Source organism: Stenella coeruleoalba (assembly GCF_951394435.1).
Source record: "Stenella coeruleoalba genome assembly, chromosome: 16".
NCBI classification, from domain to species: domain Eukaryota; kingdom Metazoa; phylum Chordata; class Mammalia; order Artiodactyla; family Delphinidae; genus Stenella; species Stenella coeruleoalba.
This window is the reverse complement of record NC_137162.1, coordinates 82,348,582-82,367,854: the sequence shown is the minus strand read 5'-3', so window position 1 is coordinate 82,367,854 and position 19,273 is coordinate 82,348,582. Positions and strand designations below refer to the sequence as shown.

The window sequence follows — 19,273 nt, the reverse complement described above, 5'->3', positions numbered from 1 at the left end:
AGTGAGGCGCAGTGAAAAGGGTAAGTGGGCAAGTTCACCGGTTACCAAATCCTCCCTCGGCCTCCAGGGCCGGCCCAGGGCTCACCTGGATGATGAAGCCAGTGGAAGAGCACTGCCGGACCCAGAGGCTGAATTTCCGCTTTTTCCTCTTCCGCAGCTCCCGCTCTGTGCACGTGGCAATGAACACAGGGTCCTCATCAATCAGGGGTTCGTGTAGCACCTGCCGGGAAAGAAAAAGCAGAGATTCTCATGGAAGGCAGCGTGAGCGCAGGGTGGGTCTTCAGGTCTGGGCTCAAATCTAGTCTCTGCCTTTGACCAGCTGTGTGACCTTGGCTAAGTTACTTTACCTCTCTGATCCTGAGTCCCCTTGAGTCTCCTCGAGTCTCCTCATTTGTCTATACCAGTGTTTGGGGGAGGATTAAATGAGAAACTGGCACTTAGCAGGTATTTAGTAAATGGAAATCATCATGACAGTTATTATTATTGGCCTAAGGTCCTCAGTCCAAACTCTCACTTGGGAGAGGGACCTCCAGCAGGGGTCCTGACTTCCAGCTGGACATGCCTGGTGGGGACACCCACTTCCTTTCAAGGAAGACCTTTCCACTGATGGACGCTCCAACCGTTCACTGACGCAAAGGTGACCTACATCTAACCTAAACCTACCGACCCAACTTCACACGATTCCTTAGGTTCTTTAGGTTTTCCGGACAGCTCTCATGCTGGCCCATGACCTTCTTTTTCCCAGGCTAAACATTCTCTTTTTAAAAACTCTTCCTGAAATGACCCAGTTCCCTCATTGCCACAACCGAGCCTCTGGCTCTCCTCTGGGTCATCACGTCCTTTCTGACGTGGGACTCCCCAGGCAATTTTTAAACTTACTTCACCTATTTCCACTTCTACATGGCACGGTGACAGGACTTTTTCAATGACAAGACAATAAAGTAAAAAGAAATGGCATAAAAACAGGTTCCAGGGGTTCCCCAAGTTTTGTTTCTTCAAGCTAAAGCTTTTGGGGGGACTTCTGGGTAAATTTTAGGAAGCTGCTACACTTCCCTTCCAATCCAGTTTCAAGCTTCCTTACAGATTGGTACGTACATGTGTGATTCACTGAAATGAAGAATGCTGGAAGTACTATGATTCCAAGAACTCTTCACAAAACTCCAGATCGGGGCTGGCCCACTGCCCGCTGTGAATGAAGTTTTCCCAGAACCCGCCGTGCCCTTCACTGACGTGCTGTCAGTGGCTGCTTTTGGGCTACAAGGTCCCGACACAGACCACACGGCCCCCAAAGTCTAATACCTGGCCACTGACAGAAAAAGCGTGCCCATGCCCGCTCTCCGTCAGGGCCTTTCAACTTGAATGAACAAACTAGTCACCTGGGAATCTTACAAAATGTGGGTTCTGTTTCGGAAAGCTTGGGGCAGGGCCTGAGTTTCTGCATTCCCAGCGAGCTCCCAGGTGATGTCAGAAAGTGGCCTGACGAGGGCAGAACAGGGGATAACACTGACCGAGTGTGAGATGGACAGTGGCCTTCCACTCTCCCATCAATGTTACCTCGAATTCCACTTAATAAATAATGGCCCTGCAGTGTTGGGTCTTAGGTGTTCATACCAGCCCCTCCAGTGCTCTGTTGCTGGAAGCGGGGGGCCTTAAGCCCGGCCTCCCCTGCCTTGAGCTCACGAAGGGGAGGCTGGAGAGGCTGACCTCGCACCCGGTTCCGTGCGGCTCCCCAGACCTTCAAAGCCCATGTGGAACCACTGCAGCAGGATGGCCACGTCCCACGCACGGAGGGGCGGGCGGGTGGAGTGGGGAGTGAGGAAGATGCGGCCCTCTCTCTGCTCTCCAGAAAGCCAACGTCCTCTACTCCACCTGCACTTACCACAGAATCCCGTTCAAGTTTCTATTTAATCACATGCTTCACCGAAGCAAAAGAGCCAGCAGGAACGCCTGGCCTTCCATGGCTTCTCCTCTTTTCTACCCTCATTACAGGCATGTGGAACGGGTCACAGCTGAGCGCAGCACGGGGTAGGGCGCTCTCCAGAGCTCCGAAAACTGCCCCCTCCTCTGCCAGGCTGTCGTCGGCCAGCACTGCTGTCACCCAGCTGTGTGTTCTGAGTCCCTCCCGGGTATGACGAGCTCAGGCTGGGGGGGGCAGTGGTTATGCAGGGGAGACACGGCAGCCATGTATTGACTTCCGCAATCCCTCCCCCAACCCTCCTTTAACTAATCTGCCCCCCGGGCTTGAGGAGACGCAGCAGCTCCCCATTTGGTAGCTGTGTATAAACACTCGTGCCTGGGCGCACCCCACTGCTGGGGTTACTGATGGAGTCTGGGGACTCTGTAAGCTCATCCCAAAGGGTCCCATTTGCTGGAATAAAAAGGCTCCAGAGACTGCAGGGCAGAGGGTGCCGTGTGCCGTGTGCCCAGGTGCGGTGTGTGCGTGGCGGCGATGCAGAGCTGTTCCCCGGAGCCTGGAGCGGAGTCTGCTGGGGGATGGGACGGGGACTGTTCCCACTGGTCTCAACAGGCAGAGTGAAGACCGGTCAATGGAGCCCTGAGGCCTCGGGGTGGAGGACTGCCACTTGAAAACACACCTTCTCCTCGGATGGAATGTTCCAGAGCCAACAGGGATTTCAGAAAAGGAGAAGCTGGAAAGCCAGGAAACCTTGAGGGTTTCCTTTATTTTACTTAACGAAGACATATATGACCCTGATGTTTCTATGTGTAAGAACGAGGCAGCCTCTGCAGCAGCGAGGCAGAGAGGCTAAGGGCGTGCGCGTGTGGGCCCAGAGCCGCCGCTCGACGGCCCGTGTTGGCGGGACCGCCAGCCCACAGGATGGCCTGAGCATGCTCCAGTCCACGCTGCACCTTCTGGTCTCACGTGCTTTGGCTGGCCCTCCTCACGCAGAGCTGGCTCAATGGGGCCCAGAGTCGGGAGGAAGAGGAAATTCCAGGTGATGACCAGCGCACTGGAAAGCCAATCCCAGGGACTCGGACTTCCCCTCTGCCTCGTGTTCCTGTCTGGTGGGTGGACTCTACCGGGTACTGTTTGCCCCCCAGACCCCCTTTCCATCTTCCTACCCTGCAATGTGTCCTGGTGGCCAACCTCTTATAAACCGCACACCCCAGGGCCCTGCCCCCAGCACCTGGCTTGTGTGGCCACGAGGGAGGGATGAACAAGAGATGCGAGCCCTGCCTGCCTGCCCACGCCGTCGCCACAGGCTCATGGAGGCTTCCCGCTGCTGCCAGCCCAGGTGTTCGCCGCCCTGGTGATGCCCCTAAACCCTGACTGTCCACAGTCCCTGCTTCCAATTCTCTGCAACTGCCCTTCTGGAACATAGCATTTGTTTCCTGCTGGGATCCTGACCGACATTTAGAGCACGGGATGGAAAATGGTAGCAACAAGAGCACATAAGTTTGCAAATACAAAGGTGAAAATAAAAATTAAATACAAAGTAAAATTTTAAAAAGAAAAAGCGAAGTGGGGGGAACAAAAAAACCCAACGTGAGCAGAGAGCCGCGAGCCCTTCCCCAGACTAAATCTCACGTCAGCCCCTCTTTTCTTGTCTCAACAACTGGACGCAAAGAAAAGACGTGGGCGGCAAGAATAAAGTGACCGTCTCTCGAGGGTCTCCCCTCGCACCCATCTGAGCCGTACGACGCAGGAGGGCAGAGCTGCCGCCCCAGACGCCTGCCCCCCTCACGGCACCCATGCCTGGGGTTGGGAAGGGGTGAGCCCACACAGCTCAGAATTCGCTAGTGGGTGCTGCAGTGTGCCCACCGGCTAAACGGACCCTGGGGACACACACAGAGGCATGGCGATCGCCCGGGACGCAGGTCTCAGGTGTCTGATGCTGCAGTTCCAGAGGGATCAGACCGCCCGGGGCCGGCACACGGCAGGCACACACAGACATGGGTGTAATCACGGGTACAGCTCGTCTAGGGGCTGGAAGGACCCTGGGCAGCCTTATCTTTAGGCTGTTGAATATCAATCATCCAGGGAGTTGCTTGCTTGACTCTGGGAAGATGCTTAGTCTTAGTGAGCTCACAGCCCTGTCCAGCAGCTCTTCAAATGTTTGATGCCAAGGATGGCCAGAATATTGATTTTTCCCCTTGCATCCCAGCTGGTCTGGCTCATTTTCAACCAAGCAAATATTCAGTGACACACACAAAAAAGCCACGCCCAGCCCTGAACTTGGTCCTGCAGGGCCTGTTATAAGGCAGGGCGTGTGTCCCCAAAGACCCCACCTCCTGGTAAGAAGGAAGGTGAGTGACAAGACAAAACGGCATTCGTTGCCCTATAAGTAGTTGGGGGATTCGGGAAGCCTGGAGTCACACGGGGTCCTGGAGATGGGAAACCTGCAAAGCCAGAGAGGAGGGAACACCTCCCAGGAGTCAGAAGGCGCGTCACAGACACCTGGAGACCCTCATGAGCCGGCACATTCACAGGACAGCAGAGCAGAGGCAGGAGGACCGTGCAGGGACCGCGGACCTGACACAGGACATTATCTTCCCCACAGAAACCCTGTGCTTTCCAGCTGTGCGGAGAAGGTGAGGCAGGGAATTAGGAGAGGATCTCAAAGAGAACAGCAGAAAGAACCTGGGGCTCGTGACGAAGGCCTTTAAGGAAAAGCACAAGGAAAAGTAGTTGGGTGGATGGGTCTTTAAATGTACAGATAAAAGAGAAGTAAGATTCTGTCTCCGTATGGAACAGGTCAAAAGGAACTGGGCTCACGTGGGCCAAGAACCTCCTGATGTTGTCCTTAGAGAAATTTCTAGAAAGAGCCACCTCCTCAGTTTCCCGACCCGCAGAGCAACTTTGAGGACGATTCTGAGACTGTCTCACCACAGCCAAGTGCGATTGCCTCAGCCAACCAGAAGGCCTGGGCTCGGGAGCTGGGACACACACAGCCTCCATTTAGGAAGCGAGGAAGGTGAGGGGCCGTAACAGTCAGGGCTGGGGCTCTGTCACCTCCCGTCCAAAGGTGCCCCGCGCCAGGGGACCTCAGCACCTGAGCCACTCCGACGGCCTGAGGACAGCTGCAACCCCAGGTTCGTTCCCTTCACCCCCTAGAAGGCCTCTCGCCTCCTTTCACCACCAGCAGATGAGCACGTACTCGGAGGATACAAGAAAATTAACATTACCCTGAGCAAACTATCATTTACAAAGAAAGTGTAATTAAAGGAGACGGAGGGGCTTCCCTGGTGGCGCAGTGGTTGAGAGTCCGCCTGCCAGTGCAGGGGACGCAGGTTCGCCGGGAAGATCCCACATGCCGCGGAGCGGCTGGGCCCGTGAGCCATGGCCGCTGAGCCTGCGCGTCCGGAGCCTGTGCTCCGCAACGGGAGAGGCCACAGCAGTGAGAGGTCCGTGTACCACAAAAAAAAAAAAAAAGAGAAGGGAAACTGCATCTCGGAGCAAAACGCCGAATGTGCGTTGGAACTGTTCCTCCTTCAGCTCCCTCTGATTGGATGGGGATGGATGGGCTGGGGGACGAGCAGGGATACCCCGGAGGTGACCTCGGGGTCAAGGCAGGATGGGAGGGTGCCAAGGGCACCACCCACCGTTTCCCCAAACCACTGCCACCCCTGAAGGCCCGGCCCTGGCTGGCGGCCTCACCTGGGTTTGGGAAGGCCTGAAGGCGGCGTCGAAGCCATTCTGCAGGGAGTCCAGGAAGGGCTGGACCTTGTAGAGGCCGTGTGTGGTCTGGCTGGAGCGGAAGGCCACGACGTGGAAGTACTTGAGGATCTTCTCGAAGCGGGCCTGGCTCATGACCAAGGCAAGGCTGCGGTTGCTGTAGAAGCCGCCGCTCCAGATGCTGAGGACGGACTCGCAGTGGGAGGTGCTGGTGGAGATCACGTAGCCCAGGAACGCCTTCATCTCCGGCAGCGTCACGTCCACCCAGGCCCCGTCGCTCCCGAACCGCTCCTGGAACTTCTTGGCGTACAGGTTGGTCTGCACCACCATGTTCTTGAGGACGTTGTCAGGGACGAAAAGCTGGAAGAAGTCCACGGCACTGGCGCTGGGCGGCATCTTCCGGATGGGACCTGGACAGGCAGGCCAAGCGCCACTGCTACAGCCACTGGGTCCCCTCGAGGCCTCCGCCCGAGCGCCACCTTCCCTCCCGACTCCCTCCAGGGAGGAGCCCGAACACGCGCCCCGAAGCGTCCTGCTCTCCACCCCTCCCCCGACAGGACACGCCGCCCCGCTTCCCCACTGCGCCCTGCCCTCGGCCCCGCCTCACAGCCCTGGCAGACCAGAAACACCATCGGAGAGAAAGGCCCGCGGGGTAGGAGGGTGGAGGGCCCCCACCAGCGACACAGCGAATTCGGAACAGAGGAGCTCGGCGTGGTGCTCTGGCTCTCGTCTCCTTGTAAGTTAAGGTGACTTTGGAAATAATCCTTTCACCACTCGGGGCCCGAAAGATTCCGTTCAAGCGAGACGGCAACCTATTAGGTACTGTCTGGGTGGTGACTCTTAATTTATTAGTAAATAAATCCGAAGGGTCTTGTTTAGATAATTTCACCAATGCAATGAAAACCTCACAGTTTTTTACAAATGCAAGGACAGCCTTTTGAAACACACACACACACACACACACACATACACACACACATCCTTAAAGAGACATGGCTTTCAACTCCATGTAAGCCAGGCTAACAGCACGTAGAGACTTGAAGGGGACAAGCTTTGCTTCTACTGCATCCTCATAGTGACTTCTAATAAAAGCTGTGCACGTGCTTTGGAAGCTTAAACTCACCCCCAGCCCACCCCCAACTTTCCTCTACGACTGAATTAGGCAGTCTCTGAAAAACAACTTTTCTACAGCAAAATTAACACTGACAGTGTACATGAGGCATCCCAGGTCTTAAACGCAGATGGACAGATCTGGGACGTGCAACCCTAAATTTACTGCTCGCTAACTGCCCGGCCTTGGATAGATTTCTTCATCCCTCCCGTTCATAAAGTGGGCACAGTAATAGCTGCTTTGCCAGGCTGTCGTGTGGGGCAGGCTGAACGGGGGACGCAGGGGATGTCCCGCGCACAGTGCCTGGCCCTACGGAGGTACCTACAACTGGGTAACCTTTACTGAGACGTTATCTACAGAAATCCATTGACGGCGGGCTGAGGGCTTTAGAATGCTCTAACTGCCCTCATTTTACAGAAGAAGAAACCAAGGCCCAGAGAGCAAAGCGGCCACCATATTCTTGCTCACCAGTCGTTTCTTGGAAGGGCTCCAGGCGGTCCTGGTGCCACGGGCACCGCCCTGGCTGACCTGACAATGAGGCCGGGAAGGCGACTCCACGGCCGCCCTGACTGAAATCATTTTATTTCCGCGAACCTTGCAGTAGGTGAGGCCATAAATTATTCAGGGGTAGCTTTCAAAAAGGAGGCAAACCAGCATTTTAATGGCTACATCATGCTGAGTAAGCAGAATGAAATGTTCTCTTCCAAAAGTTATGTTTAAAGTCATTTTGCCTCTCAGACCATTTCAAAATGAATTCACACAGGGGCCTGGCCGACCGCTTAATGAAGAAACCGGGAAGTAGCTGATACCCTCTTATAAACTCACACAGCCGTCTCCCTCCCCTCCCTCCTCACGGCCACCCACCCCATCGTGTCACCACACCGCTCCTTCAAGGCCCCATCGCCACCACCCACCTGGTTCCCTCGGCCTCCAGGGGATCAAACCCAGGATGTGGCAGCAGGCCTGCAGACCGGGGGGCCCCGACAGTCGCTCAGAGACTCCCCAGCCCACCGCATGCGAGGAAACCCTAACCCCCCTTCTCAGCAGCGGCTACAAAAGCAGATGTGCTGTTTGGAAAGGGGACGGTCACTCGAGGGTGGCAGGGAACCACCATTCAGTGAAAAACGTCGTGGTGACCCTAGGAACAGAAAGGAGTGCAAGCGGTATTCCCTCCCCAGACGTTCTCGATGGGGTGAGGGGAGCAGGCCACGGAGAGTGACCCGGTGACGTCAGGCTGGGGAAGGCTGTGCCCAAGAGGGGACCCTGAGTCCAGGGCCTGGGGACAGGGTCCGGGAGGCTCCCTGAAGGGGCCACGCGAGCTGGGCTTCATGGGTGGAAAGTCATCAGCCCGTGGGGCGGGGCTGCAGACGTTGCAGAGTATTTCGGGCAGAGAGAACATCTCGTGCAAAGGCCCCGGGAGGAGGGTAAGCGGCTCGAGGCGTCGAGGGGCATGGGACCTGGGCTGGCACCGGGGCCGGGCCAGTGAAGCACCGTGAGCACGACGGACCACACCTCAGGGGGTCCTCGCTGTCGCAGAGTGGGGGAGGTCTGGGCAGCTCCTGAAGTCACTGAGACCCGGCGGGGACCCAACGGAGCGGGAAGGGTGGCCACGGCCCATCCCTGTGCTTCTCGGGCTCCTCCCCTGGTCCCCCTGCAGGTGTGCTGGGCACGGGCACAGACTACAGGTGAGGGGGCAGTGGGGACGGCCTGAGCCCGGGAGCCTCCATGCAGAAGCGGCCACATCCACTGATCACTTCTGCTGGCACCAGGACTGGCACGCAGGCTGATACCGTAAGCTAACGGTGTCTGGACCGAAACCCCAGGCCCCCACTGCGCCCCCCACCCTCCGCTCCTCCCCACCGGCCCCCCGGTTACCTGGGCCAGACACCTGGACCACCGTGGGTCCTGCGCCTCCTGCAGCCCACGCCCACCCCTGCGGCACGTCCTGCCACCCTCACCGCCACACCGTGCCACCAACCAGCGCATGCAGCCCGCCCTCCCACGCGGCCGCCACCTCTGGCCCGGACGATTAAAGCAGCCTCCCGCACGGGCATCCCCCCTCCCCAAATAACTGACAGCAACAGGGAAATTATTTTAAAGACACAAACCGGAGCACAGTACCCCTGCGTAAGGAAAACGCCCCCACGAGCGCCCACTGCACTTCAAGCAGAGCCACATTCCTCCCCAAGCGCTCAGGGTTCAGGGCCCTGCATGCCCCACCCCCAGGCTCGCCTGGGCCGCGCTGCATGCCGGGCAGGTGGAGCTGGTGTCAGGCCTGGGCCCCGGCATCTCTCCCCACCACAGGCCCTGCGTCCACGCAGGCCCGTCTGCGGGGACGAAGCCCTCCTGGCCTCTGGATTCAATGAGCATCCCCGGTAGGCTTTCCTGCCCACCCAACTGCAAGCTGACCAGCGCCGGGCTTCTCAGTCTCGGCCCCCACTTGGTCTCCCCGCTTATGTTCATCAGCCTACGGTGGTTTTCTTAGGGACTGACACTTGCTGTGGCCTGCCTCTGCTGCCCCACCCTCAGAGGTCGAGGCGTCGTATCACCCTGCCGCCTCGGAGCCCAGTACACGGTATGTTCATCACATTCCCGCTGATGGTGGATGGAACGTGAGTGGCAGGGAGGAAGGAGCCACGCCCGCCAATGAGATGCCCCTAGGCAGGGCCTGGTGTCTGGACAGCAGCCCCCGTGCTAATGCCTGGTGGAGAGGCCAGGCCAGCCAGCAGCTTCTGTGTGTAACAGGAGGCCTGAGGGGGCGGGCAGGGTGGGGCAGAGCTGGCGCGCCCCTGGCTGCACCTCCCTGAGGACACCAAGCTGGGGTGGCCAGGGGAGCCCTGGGTGGGAAACACTTGGTCACGGACAGCATGTGGGAAGGGGCACGTCACAGACACCTACCAGGTGCCCAGCTTCGGTGAGCTGGCTTGGGATCTTGCTGGGTTTAATTTCCTCCCTCCCTCCCTTCCTGGATTGAGGGAAACCACTGCAGAACTCCCCCCGGCCCTTCTGTGTCTTCTGATGCCTTTTCCCCCTTCCCTGTCCACAGCTGCTGGCTGTGTGACCTTAGGCAGGCCACATAGCCTCTCTGTGCCTCAGTTTCCTTACCAATCCGATTGGAGTAATAACCACCCTAGAGTGAGTGGAAGTCAGACAATGGCCGGTCCCGGCCAGTCCTCCCTGAGGCCCGCTGGGTCGTGGGTCCCAGTCCCCAAGGAGCTTCTCCAGCTGCTCCCTTCCCTCCACGCACTGCACCATCCAGACCCGAGGCAGCGGGCACCCCACGTGTGGCACTGACCCCCACCTCTGCCCTGTCTGGAAGAAAAGGCTGGCTTTGTGTGCTTTCGAAAGCGTAAGCTTTTAGAGACTGAAGCTTTCATTTTGAGATGAGACTGGCATTTTGCATACACTGGCACTTTGGGGTACAGTCAGTCAGCAGTTTTGCGACATATACGAGGAACACAGTATTTTGAATTAACGGTTTAAAAATAAAAAAAAAAAACTTATCTCCAGGCCAAATCAAACGGTATAAAAATATAACGGGAGGACTTCCCTGGTGGCGCAGGGGTTAAGAATCTGCCTGCCAATGCAGGGGACACGGGTTTGAGCCCTGGTCCGGGAAGATGCCACATGCCGCAGAGCAACTAAGCCCACGTGCCACAACTACTGAAGCCCACGCCTAGAGCCTGTGCTCTGCAACAAGAGAAGCCACCGCAATGAGAAGCCCACGCACCGCAACGAAGAGTAGCCCCCGTTGCCGCAACTGGAGAAAGCCTGCATGCAGCAACAAAGACCCAATGCGGCCAAAAAAAAATTAATAAATTAATAAAAAAAAATATAACGGGAACATCCTGCATCATTACAAAAATATTCCTCTCACTGGAGACACTGAAAAACCTTAAGGCAACAGTCCATAAATGGGTAACGCAGAAGACAGGCGGACCCGTTGTTCTCATTGCCAGCTGCAGCTGGTCTTCATCTTCGGTGGACGTAATCGTCCTGTCTCTCGCATCCTGCTCTCCTTCCCCCAGTGGCTGATAGGCAGGACAAGCCAGCTGTCTGACAAACACTTGAGGTCTAAGTCTCCACTGCAGGACGCAGCCAGGCGGCCACGGGAGAGCTCTAAAGTCTCTTCCCTTGCGTAACTTTTGCTCACAGCTAAGTGACAGTAACGAATGCAATTCACAGCCGGATCAAGGGGTCTCCAGGCAGGGGTAGGAGTCCCGGCTGTGTTCCCGACATCCCTGGATGTGTGGCAGGGGGAAGGGGGATACCTAGCCCTATGTCACCGGGCGGCTGTAGGCAGCACCAAGGCTCCCCTTCTGCTTAGGCCTGATCTGCAACGCTTACCAACATACGGAAATGAGCTCAGATCAGTGCTACAGTCCCCTAAATGGTGTCTTCCAACAGAGGAACATCTAAGGCCGTTAGAAAACCTGCAGAAACCTGGCCGGAAAACCCCAAGAACCGCATCAGTCACGTAACGTATCAGCTGTGGGGCTTCCTCGTTAGGGACGCGGAACAGTAGACTGTGCACGTGTGTGCGTGTGCGTGCGTGTGGTCTTCCTCGAGCTGACGCAGCACAGTGGCTGGCAAAGCAGTTGACCACACAAAGAAAACAGTTTTGGCGCCGGGCACCTGAGTTGATGCCGTTCACAGCGAACAGACCATAGAATAGCAGTGTGGAGTCCCTACAGAAAGAGGCTAGTGGACTAATGGAGACACTAAATCCAGAACCTTGACTAGACGTCATGTGGCAAAGCGCAGGTACACAGAGAAGGGGTGACATGCACCCGAGTCCGACGTGTCACCTTCAGAAACACTCACTGTAGGAGGCCCATACACACACGTAAGAAAGCCCTATTTCACACGAAACGTTCAGATTTCTGTGTGACAGCCAACTCGAGTTCCTCCACCTGAAGTCAACCTGCTCCGAGGGGTCTCCTGGGAGCGCTCTGCTGGGCAGAGGTGGCCGTGCCCATCTCCACGTGCACTGAGCTAAGACAGCCTGGAGAGAAAGGACGGCAGTGCCTGCTCCCCTGGGCCCGGGGAACCCCCCAGCCCGACCGTGTCCTCTCTGTCTGGAGCAGCGGTGTCTCTACAGTCGAGCTCACGTGCACAAACTATTCTTTGGACTCCGTTCGTGAAGAGAGATCAGATCAGACATGTTTGTACAGACAGAACAGGAATTCCTCCCCCTCCGACCAGATCTGGTTCTCAGCGTGAGTAGCGAGGTGATGACGCCGCAGAGCAGACGCAGAGGTCACACGAACGACACATGTCACTGTAACTGACTGCTTTACTGGCAGTAGCCCGAAGGCCAGGAGGCAACAAGGCTATTCTGCGACAATTTGTGAGTCTGTGAGTCCTGCCATGCCCAGTGTGCTGTGGCCTTCAACAGTCCACGCTACTGAGAAAGCCTGGCCCAGGCTCCCCCTGCACCCACCCTCCCCCCAGGCTCATTCCCGACCCACCGCCCGCCCTGGACCAGGCTCATCCCACTAAGATACTTGGGCACCAACACACAGCTTCCCCTCTCCCTTAGCGCTGGGGGGTGGGGTGGTGGTAAGGGTGGAGGAAGAGCTGCGCACAGCTGGGGCTGGGTCTGGGGCTGGGTCTCTGGGTCTGGGTCTGGGTCTCTGGGGCTGGGGCTGGGGCTGGGTCTCTGGGTCTGGGTCTGGGGCTGGGTCTCTGGGGTTTGTGCTGGGGCTGGGTCTCTGGGTCTGGGTCTGGGTCTCTGGGGCTGGGTCTAGGGCTGGGTCTGGGACTGGGGCTGGGTCTGGCTCTGGGTCTGGGTCTGGCTCTGGGTCTGAGGCTGCCTCTCGGTCTGGGGCTGGGTCTCTGGGTCTGGGTCTGGGTCTCTGGGGCTGGGTCTCTGGGGTTGGTGCTGGGGCTGGGTCTCTGGGTCTAGGGCTGGGGCTGGGGCTGGGGCTGGGTCTGGGTCTCTGGGGCTGGGTCTGGGTCTCTGGGGCTGGGTTTGGGTCTCTGGGGCTGGGTCTAGGGCTGGGGCTGGGGCTGGGGCTGGGGCTGGGTCTCTGGGGCTGGGTCTGGGTCTCTGGGGTTGGTGCTGGGGCTGGGTCTCTGGGTCTGGATCTGGGTCTCTGGGTCTGGGTCTGGGTCTCTGGGGCTGGGTCTGGGTCTGGGTCTGGGTCTCTGGGGCTGGGTCTCTGGGGCTGGGGCTGGGTCGGGAGCTGCCCTGCTCCAGGCTCTCGTCTACCTGAACCTCCGGGAAGCTGCTGTTTCTCTGGGTCTCAGCTTCTTATTGGTAACTTGCATCATCTCCCTTCCAAGACTAACAAAACAACAAGACAATGATGTAAGTTATCTTGAGGAATGTCAATAATCGCATAAAAGTCTCATATCATCATTCTGAAATAGCTGCTGTCCAGACACGCTGAGGACAGCCCGTACTGGGCCCAGGTCCCCATGACTTGCCAGGTGTGGGACCTTGGGCACATTGCTTAACCTCTCTGTCTTGGTCTGTTTGGGCTGCTACAACAGAATACCACAGGCAGGGGCTCAAACAATAGAAATGTACTTGTCACAGTTCCAGAGGCCAAAAGTGCAGGGTCAGATCGAGTGCAGGCAGATTCGATGTCCATTGAGGTGACGGCCGCCTTCTGGTTCATAGGGGGCTGTTTCCTCGCTGTGTTCCCATATGGGGAGGGGACCAGGGAGCTCTCTGGGTCTCTTTTATAAGGCACACATCCCATCACGAGGGCTCCACCCTCATGACCTGAGCATCTCCCAACACCATCACACTGGGCGTTAGGTTTCAGCATATGAATCTGGGGGGCACAAACGCTCAGTCTACAGCACTGTGATCTGCAGTCTCCAAGTCGGTAAAGGGAAGATAACAGTATGAAATTCAGGGTTTGGGTGAGGATGAAGTGGGGCGACGTAGGTCAGGAGCCTAAGGTGCGTCGCACACGCCCGACGCCCAGTAACAGCGCCTCACCACCTGCGGACGGCATCCGTGAACCCCGCATCCCCGGCCCCTGTCCCTCTTCCAGGAGCTCGCGTACCAGATGGCTGTGACAGAACAGCAGGCTTGGCGACCACACTTTGTGTTTCATTTAGACACCGTGTCTATTTTTCACACGAGGCTGTATTTTGAAAGCTCTGCTTGGGTACAGAAAGGACAGAAGGACACTTTCCCACTTGGGGAGCACCTGATGGGGGAGGGACGTGGTGGCGATGAGCAGTCCAAGGCTTGCCCGCCTCCAGCCCCAGTTCGTGCAGAGTGGCCAGGGAGGATGGGCCACCCGGATGCCGAGTTAACGTCCCCCATCACTTCCCAGATCTTCCCTGATGCCAACACACCCACTGCAGCTCTTCAGCCCCAATCGCATCGGGTCCGTGCCCGACTTCCATCCACCTGGGACACTGTTTATGCCTCAGGCTCCTTCCCCAGACCTACCTCCTCCCGTTCATGAGGGCTCAGCTGAGGCCACTGAGGTCCCCAACTTGCTGCCAGCCCTGGCCAGTTCCAGGTAGCATGGCAACCTCACCCGCACCCCCCAGACCACCTGGACCACCCTAGTCCCTCCTCCACGAGAGGTGACAGAAGCGGACCACGCCGTCAGGCGCCGGGGCAGAAGCAGTGAAAAGGATGTCACCACCCTAGGCTTCTAGAAGGGTGCCCTTGACAGGACAGAAGACCCTGAGGCGCTGGTGGAAGGTCTTCTTGGCATCGAGCACCACGGCAGGCGTGTAACTGGCAGTATTTTCCTCTTGCAACGGTCAACCAAGGAGGCCCTGGGATGCCCACCTCGCAGCTGTGGAGGCTCAGGCTCACGGGAACAACTCGTGTGAGGTCACCTGACCTGGGGAAAGACGCGCCGGAGAGCCTCGCCCCGATGCCCCTGCGCACGGGGGCACAGACGCCCCACACGGTGGGTCCCTCTGGCTTTGTGGTTGCTTGCGACCCTCCACGTACGTGATGAAGCTCTGACCGTGAGGATGGCTGTGAGGCAGCGGCTGACCAGGAGAAAGGAGGGAAAGCTGGAAGCCGACCACCGGCGCGCACGTGGGCTTGGGAGGTCTCCTCGTGGCTGAAGGAGATCCGCAGAAAGAACTGTGCGCTGCTGACGTGAAACGGCCCCTCCCTGAACGCCGGCGGGGATGCACCAACAGGAAGTCGTGGATACTGTTAGGATCCTGTGGGGGAAGTCAGGGTGATTCTATCACTTACGGTGACTCCCGGGAGAGAGGGTAACAGAAGGGGTGCGTGCAGGGTCCACGGGCGGGGGTCTGTCTCTTCTGTTCCCTGTTGCATCTTCACCGCCCAGAACACCGTCTGGCCCACGGGGGGCGCTCAGCAGATACCTTGTCGGGTGAGTGATGAATGAATGAGGGAGCGAGGGAGTGAAAGGGAAACGGCTCTTTAGGATTTGAGGGCAGTAAACAGAGGAGGTCAAAAGCATCGAGGGTTGGGGTTATGGAACCCGATGAAGGAGGGAGAAGACAAGGGAGCAGGTCCTGGAGCCGGGGACCCTTACCAGGCCCCTGTGTGTGCGTGCATGCAGTGTGTGTATGTAGCCAAAGAGGTGAGGGGCCCGGGCCTCACATTCCTCAGGACCCTAGACGTGGCCCTTTGTGCTTACCTACACGAGATTAAATACGTGGCTACGGAGACACACACGCTGGGCCGCGCACAGAAAATGCGCCGTTTTGGGAACCCTGTCTCGGCACTGAAAAAACGCCGGGAGCCTGAAGAAGCAGACAAGCCAGAAGCAAGTGGCACAGGCTGGTCCCGAGCCCTGCACATCTCAGCCACAGGCCAGAGAGGACGAGTCTGGAGAAGCCAGAGGCCCTGCGAGGCCCCCAGGGAAACGGTGCGGCCCTTGCCAAGCCAAATGAGAAAGTAACGGTCACGCGGCAGCCTGCCCCCAGACAGCGGGCCTCGGAAGGTCAAACCTGGACCTCCTCTCCGGGGCCCAGCCCAGCCTGAGCAGCAGTTGGTCAAGGATGTATGTGGACATGACGGCCGTTAGATCACTGATGGGCGGGGGTGGGTGGGGACAGCTGGTCCGTGCTCTGCTGGCCCCTACAATCCAGGCACTGCTGGCTCCCAGGCTCCCCTCCCCAGAGGGCAGCGGGCTCCGTCTGGTCCGTGCACGCAGTGATGGGGAGGTGGGTGGCACTGGACTCCCTCTGCAGGCGGACCTGCAGGACATGGGTGATAGCCCCCCACCCTGGTTCTCTTGGGCAATGCCCCGACACACACACACACACACACACTCTCTCTCTCTGTCTGTCTCTCTCTCTCTCTCTCTCTCTCTCTCTCTGTCTCTCTCTCTCTCTCTCTCCTGGCTTAGAATCACTGGTGCGATCCATTACCTCCTCTTACAGACTCGTCAGTCACTTGAGGCCACACAGCCCGGGTCTGCAGACCCGCACACCGTCCTCCTCCTCTTCCACCGTCAGCCCCTCTGGATTTACTCCGAGCGTCTGTGTGTGCTGGGGACAAGGGGGTGCTGCAGAGTAGCTGGGGTTAGGAGGAAGCCGCAACAGCACAGGGCCGTAGCTTCTACTACCCCAGGGCCCCGCGGCGCCCCACAGACGGACAGCCAGCCGGTGCCGGCCCTGTCTCAGCGCAAATGAAGGCACAGGAGCCGCTTGGTCCCCGGATGCTGAGGCGATCCCTCTAATTCCCTGCACACCCGCCGACACCCTGGCGGGAGAGAGAACGCAGGACGAGAGATGGAGGAGATAAGGAAAGGGGTGCTGGGATGGAGAACCAGGCCCTGAGGCGGGGGGAGGGAGAAAAAGCCTGGGCAAGTGAGGGACAAGCAGCACGGGCCCGGGATCCCCACTCTCGGCGTGGAGGCCGGGCGGGGACGGGCAGGACGCTGCAGGTGCAGACACGGAGGGCGACCCCGGAGACGCTGTGGGCAGAGGCTGACCCCGTCCTGTTGGTCACCCCGTGGCCTCCAAGACAGATGGCACGTCCGCCTCACTTTCCCACCAGGAAACAAGGACCAGAGACGGTCACGGTCACAGTGAGTGAGCTGGGGTGACTCCGGCCTCTGGCGTGCTGGTAGCCTTTCCCCTTTCCGGCCACACTCCAGAGCCCAACTCCACAAACGCTGCCCAGGGAGATATTTATGTATTTATCAGTAAGTAGAAATAAATCACGTTTATTTTACTTAACAAAGACCTACATGACCCTGATGTTTCTACGTGTACACGAGGCCGCCTCTGCAGCAGTGAGGCAGAGAGGCTAAAGGCTCGCCTGTGTTTGCCCAGAGCTGCCCCTCGACGGCCCATGTCGGCGGGACCGCCAGCTTCGGCCCAGGGGGCGGCCCTTGGCGAAGGCTGTGTCACCAGGACCTCCTTTCCCCTTCTGGGTCTGGGTGGGGCTGGGCGCCCGCAGACCCCGACCTGGGCCCGGGCCCTCTCCCTTCACCGGGAGCTCCACCATCACCTGACCAAACCCACGTCCGGGCACCAGTGCCCGGCTGTCCACGGCAGCACGAGCTCGGACAAGTGTCCGCCGTTTTAAACTGCAGTTTGTTTTCCAACACAAATGCTATTCTTGTCACCCATCTCGTGGCAATGTTATTTTTTCCTCAGCTTTAAATCATGCAGTTTCAGGATGAAGTTTGTACGAAAATTATCGGTAGGACAAATTACCCGGATGAGACCTGCTCTAGAAACACGATCACCTGTGCATCGTGGGCCACTCTGCCTGGAAGGCCCACCTGCTGCCGTGGGCTCAGCCCCTGGCCACTGGAAAGACAACCAGCTGACGCCTGAATTCTAAAGGATTCAGGGACGTTTAAGAAATACTTAGTCGTGCTCACTTCGGCAGCACATATACTAAAAAACTGGAACGATACAGAGAAGATTAGCATGGCCCCTGCTCGAAGATGACACGCAAATTCGTGAAGCGTTCCATGTTTTTAGAAACCAACACATCATCGTAAAGCAATTATACTCTAATAAAGAAGTAAAAAAAAAAAAGATACAAGGAAATAAAAATTACTCAAAACCATCCCCCCCAAAAAAAATAGAACTCAGGCCTACCGGACCTACTGCATCACAATCTGCACTTCTACAATCTCCCCAGTGTACTGTGTACCCATGAATAGTTGAAAGGTACATTTCTACCTCGACATGTCTTTTCTGTCTGAGAAATACACACATTTTATCCAATTTGATATAAATAAAACACTCAAAAATGCAAAAAAAAAAAAAAAAAGACTTAGTCTTTGAGGAACAGAAGGCGCAAAGGTGACCGCCACTGAGGCCCGGCTTCAGAGAACTTGAGAACAGAAACCCAGAGCCAGTTGTCTCGTGCCCAACAGGTCTGTTCAAGCTGGACAGTAGTCAGATTATTCCTTCAGGAGGGGAGCCTCTGAGGTACATCCTTTAATTCCACAACGTACCTAAGTTTGAGGTGTCCGGTATGGGGAGGGGACCTTCATTTAGGGCTGGTGATGTGCCCAGAGCTGCACTGGAGACTCATGTATGTTAGCACCACATTTCTAAGGAAGTTTTACGGATGAGGAAGAAGAGACACAGACCTCGGGCCAACTGTTGAAGGTCAGAGCCCGAGCGTGAGCCCTAGTTGCCTCCTGACTCCATGCCGCTGCCCCGTCACGGAAGCACGCCTCCCACCACAGTGCCCCAAGTGCCATCCAGCCTTGCACCAGCTCCCTGGGCACCGAGCACGAGGACGCGGGCTGGGGGGACGGAAGGCAGTAACAGGTCCCATTGTGGAGCAGCCCTCCCCAGCCAAGGTGAGTGAGCTCTATCACCTAAGCGTCTCATAACAGAGGAGCGGGTCTTCCAGGCAGGCGAAGGCCCACGGCGCACAGGCAGCTGCACTTGTAACGCTGTGAGCCCAGGAAGAGCAGGGTGCTCTCAGCTCAGCGCGCCCTCCGACACGTCACACCACCCAGACCACGGAGACCCAGCACTTTTGGAGCTACTGCGTTGTTTAGATTTCCTTCCTGTTAAGGGTGACTCCACACCAGAAAGGCCAATTGCAAAGCACATACACAACGATTCCTCATTTTCATGCATAAAGATAAAAAACTAGAGTGAATAATCAACAGTGAAAGCAGTTAGGAGACCCAGAACACTATAAACCACACCTAGCAAATGCCCTACGTGTCTCCCCACCACCGTCCCCCTGTTGTCCTCTCATTTGGTAAGGAGCTCGCCCCACATACGTGCTAAGAGCACAGAATGCACCTTTCCAATGGGAGCCCTTCCAATTGGAGCAGATGCAGAAAGGCTGTCCTCCTCCTACAGAAATTCGGATTACGTCATATCTTCCTTAGCGAGATGCTCTCTGCAACAGACTCCGCTGGCTAAATGTCGACGGGGATGAAGTTAGTACTCCACTCACCCCTGTTCATAACCAGAAGCCAATCAGCATACACGATGCACAGGTCCCTTCCAGAGAGCCTCACTGTGGTCAGCCGGGTGAGGATGACCTGCAGCAGGTGGCCTGGGGCCTCCCGGCGCCTCCTGCCGGCCCGGCCTTTCTCCATGGTGCGTCTCCCACCCCCGTCTGT

The 19,273-nt window shown here is 57.4% G+C and overlaps 1 protein-coding gene across 1 annotated transcript in view; it reads right to left on the bottom strand.

Moving 5' to 3' along the window:
• PGBD5 (piggyBac transposable element derived 5) overlaps positions 1-19,273 on the bottom strand; it is an 88,528-nt gene that overhangs the window by 29,136 nt on the left and 40,119 nt on the right. The window contains exons 2-3 of the mRNA XM_079899215.1: positions 5,618-6,045; positions 86-220 (exon numbers count right to left, since the gene is read on the bottom strand). Coding sequence (XP_079755341.1) covers positions 86-220; positions 5,618-6,045 — 563 coding nt within the window. The remainder of the gene's footprint in view (positions 1-85; positions 221-5,617; positions 6,046-19,273) is intronic.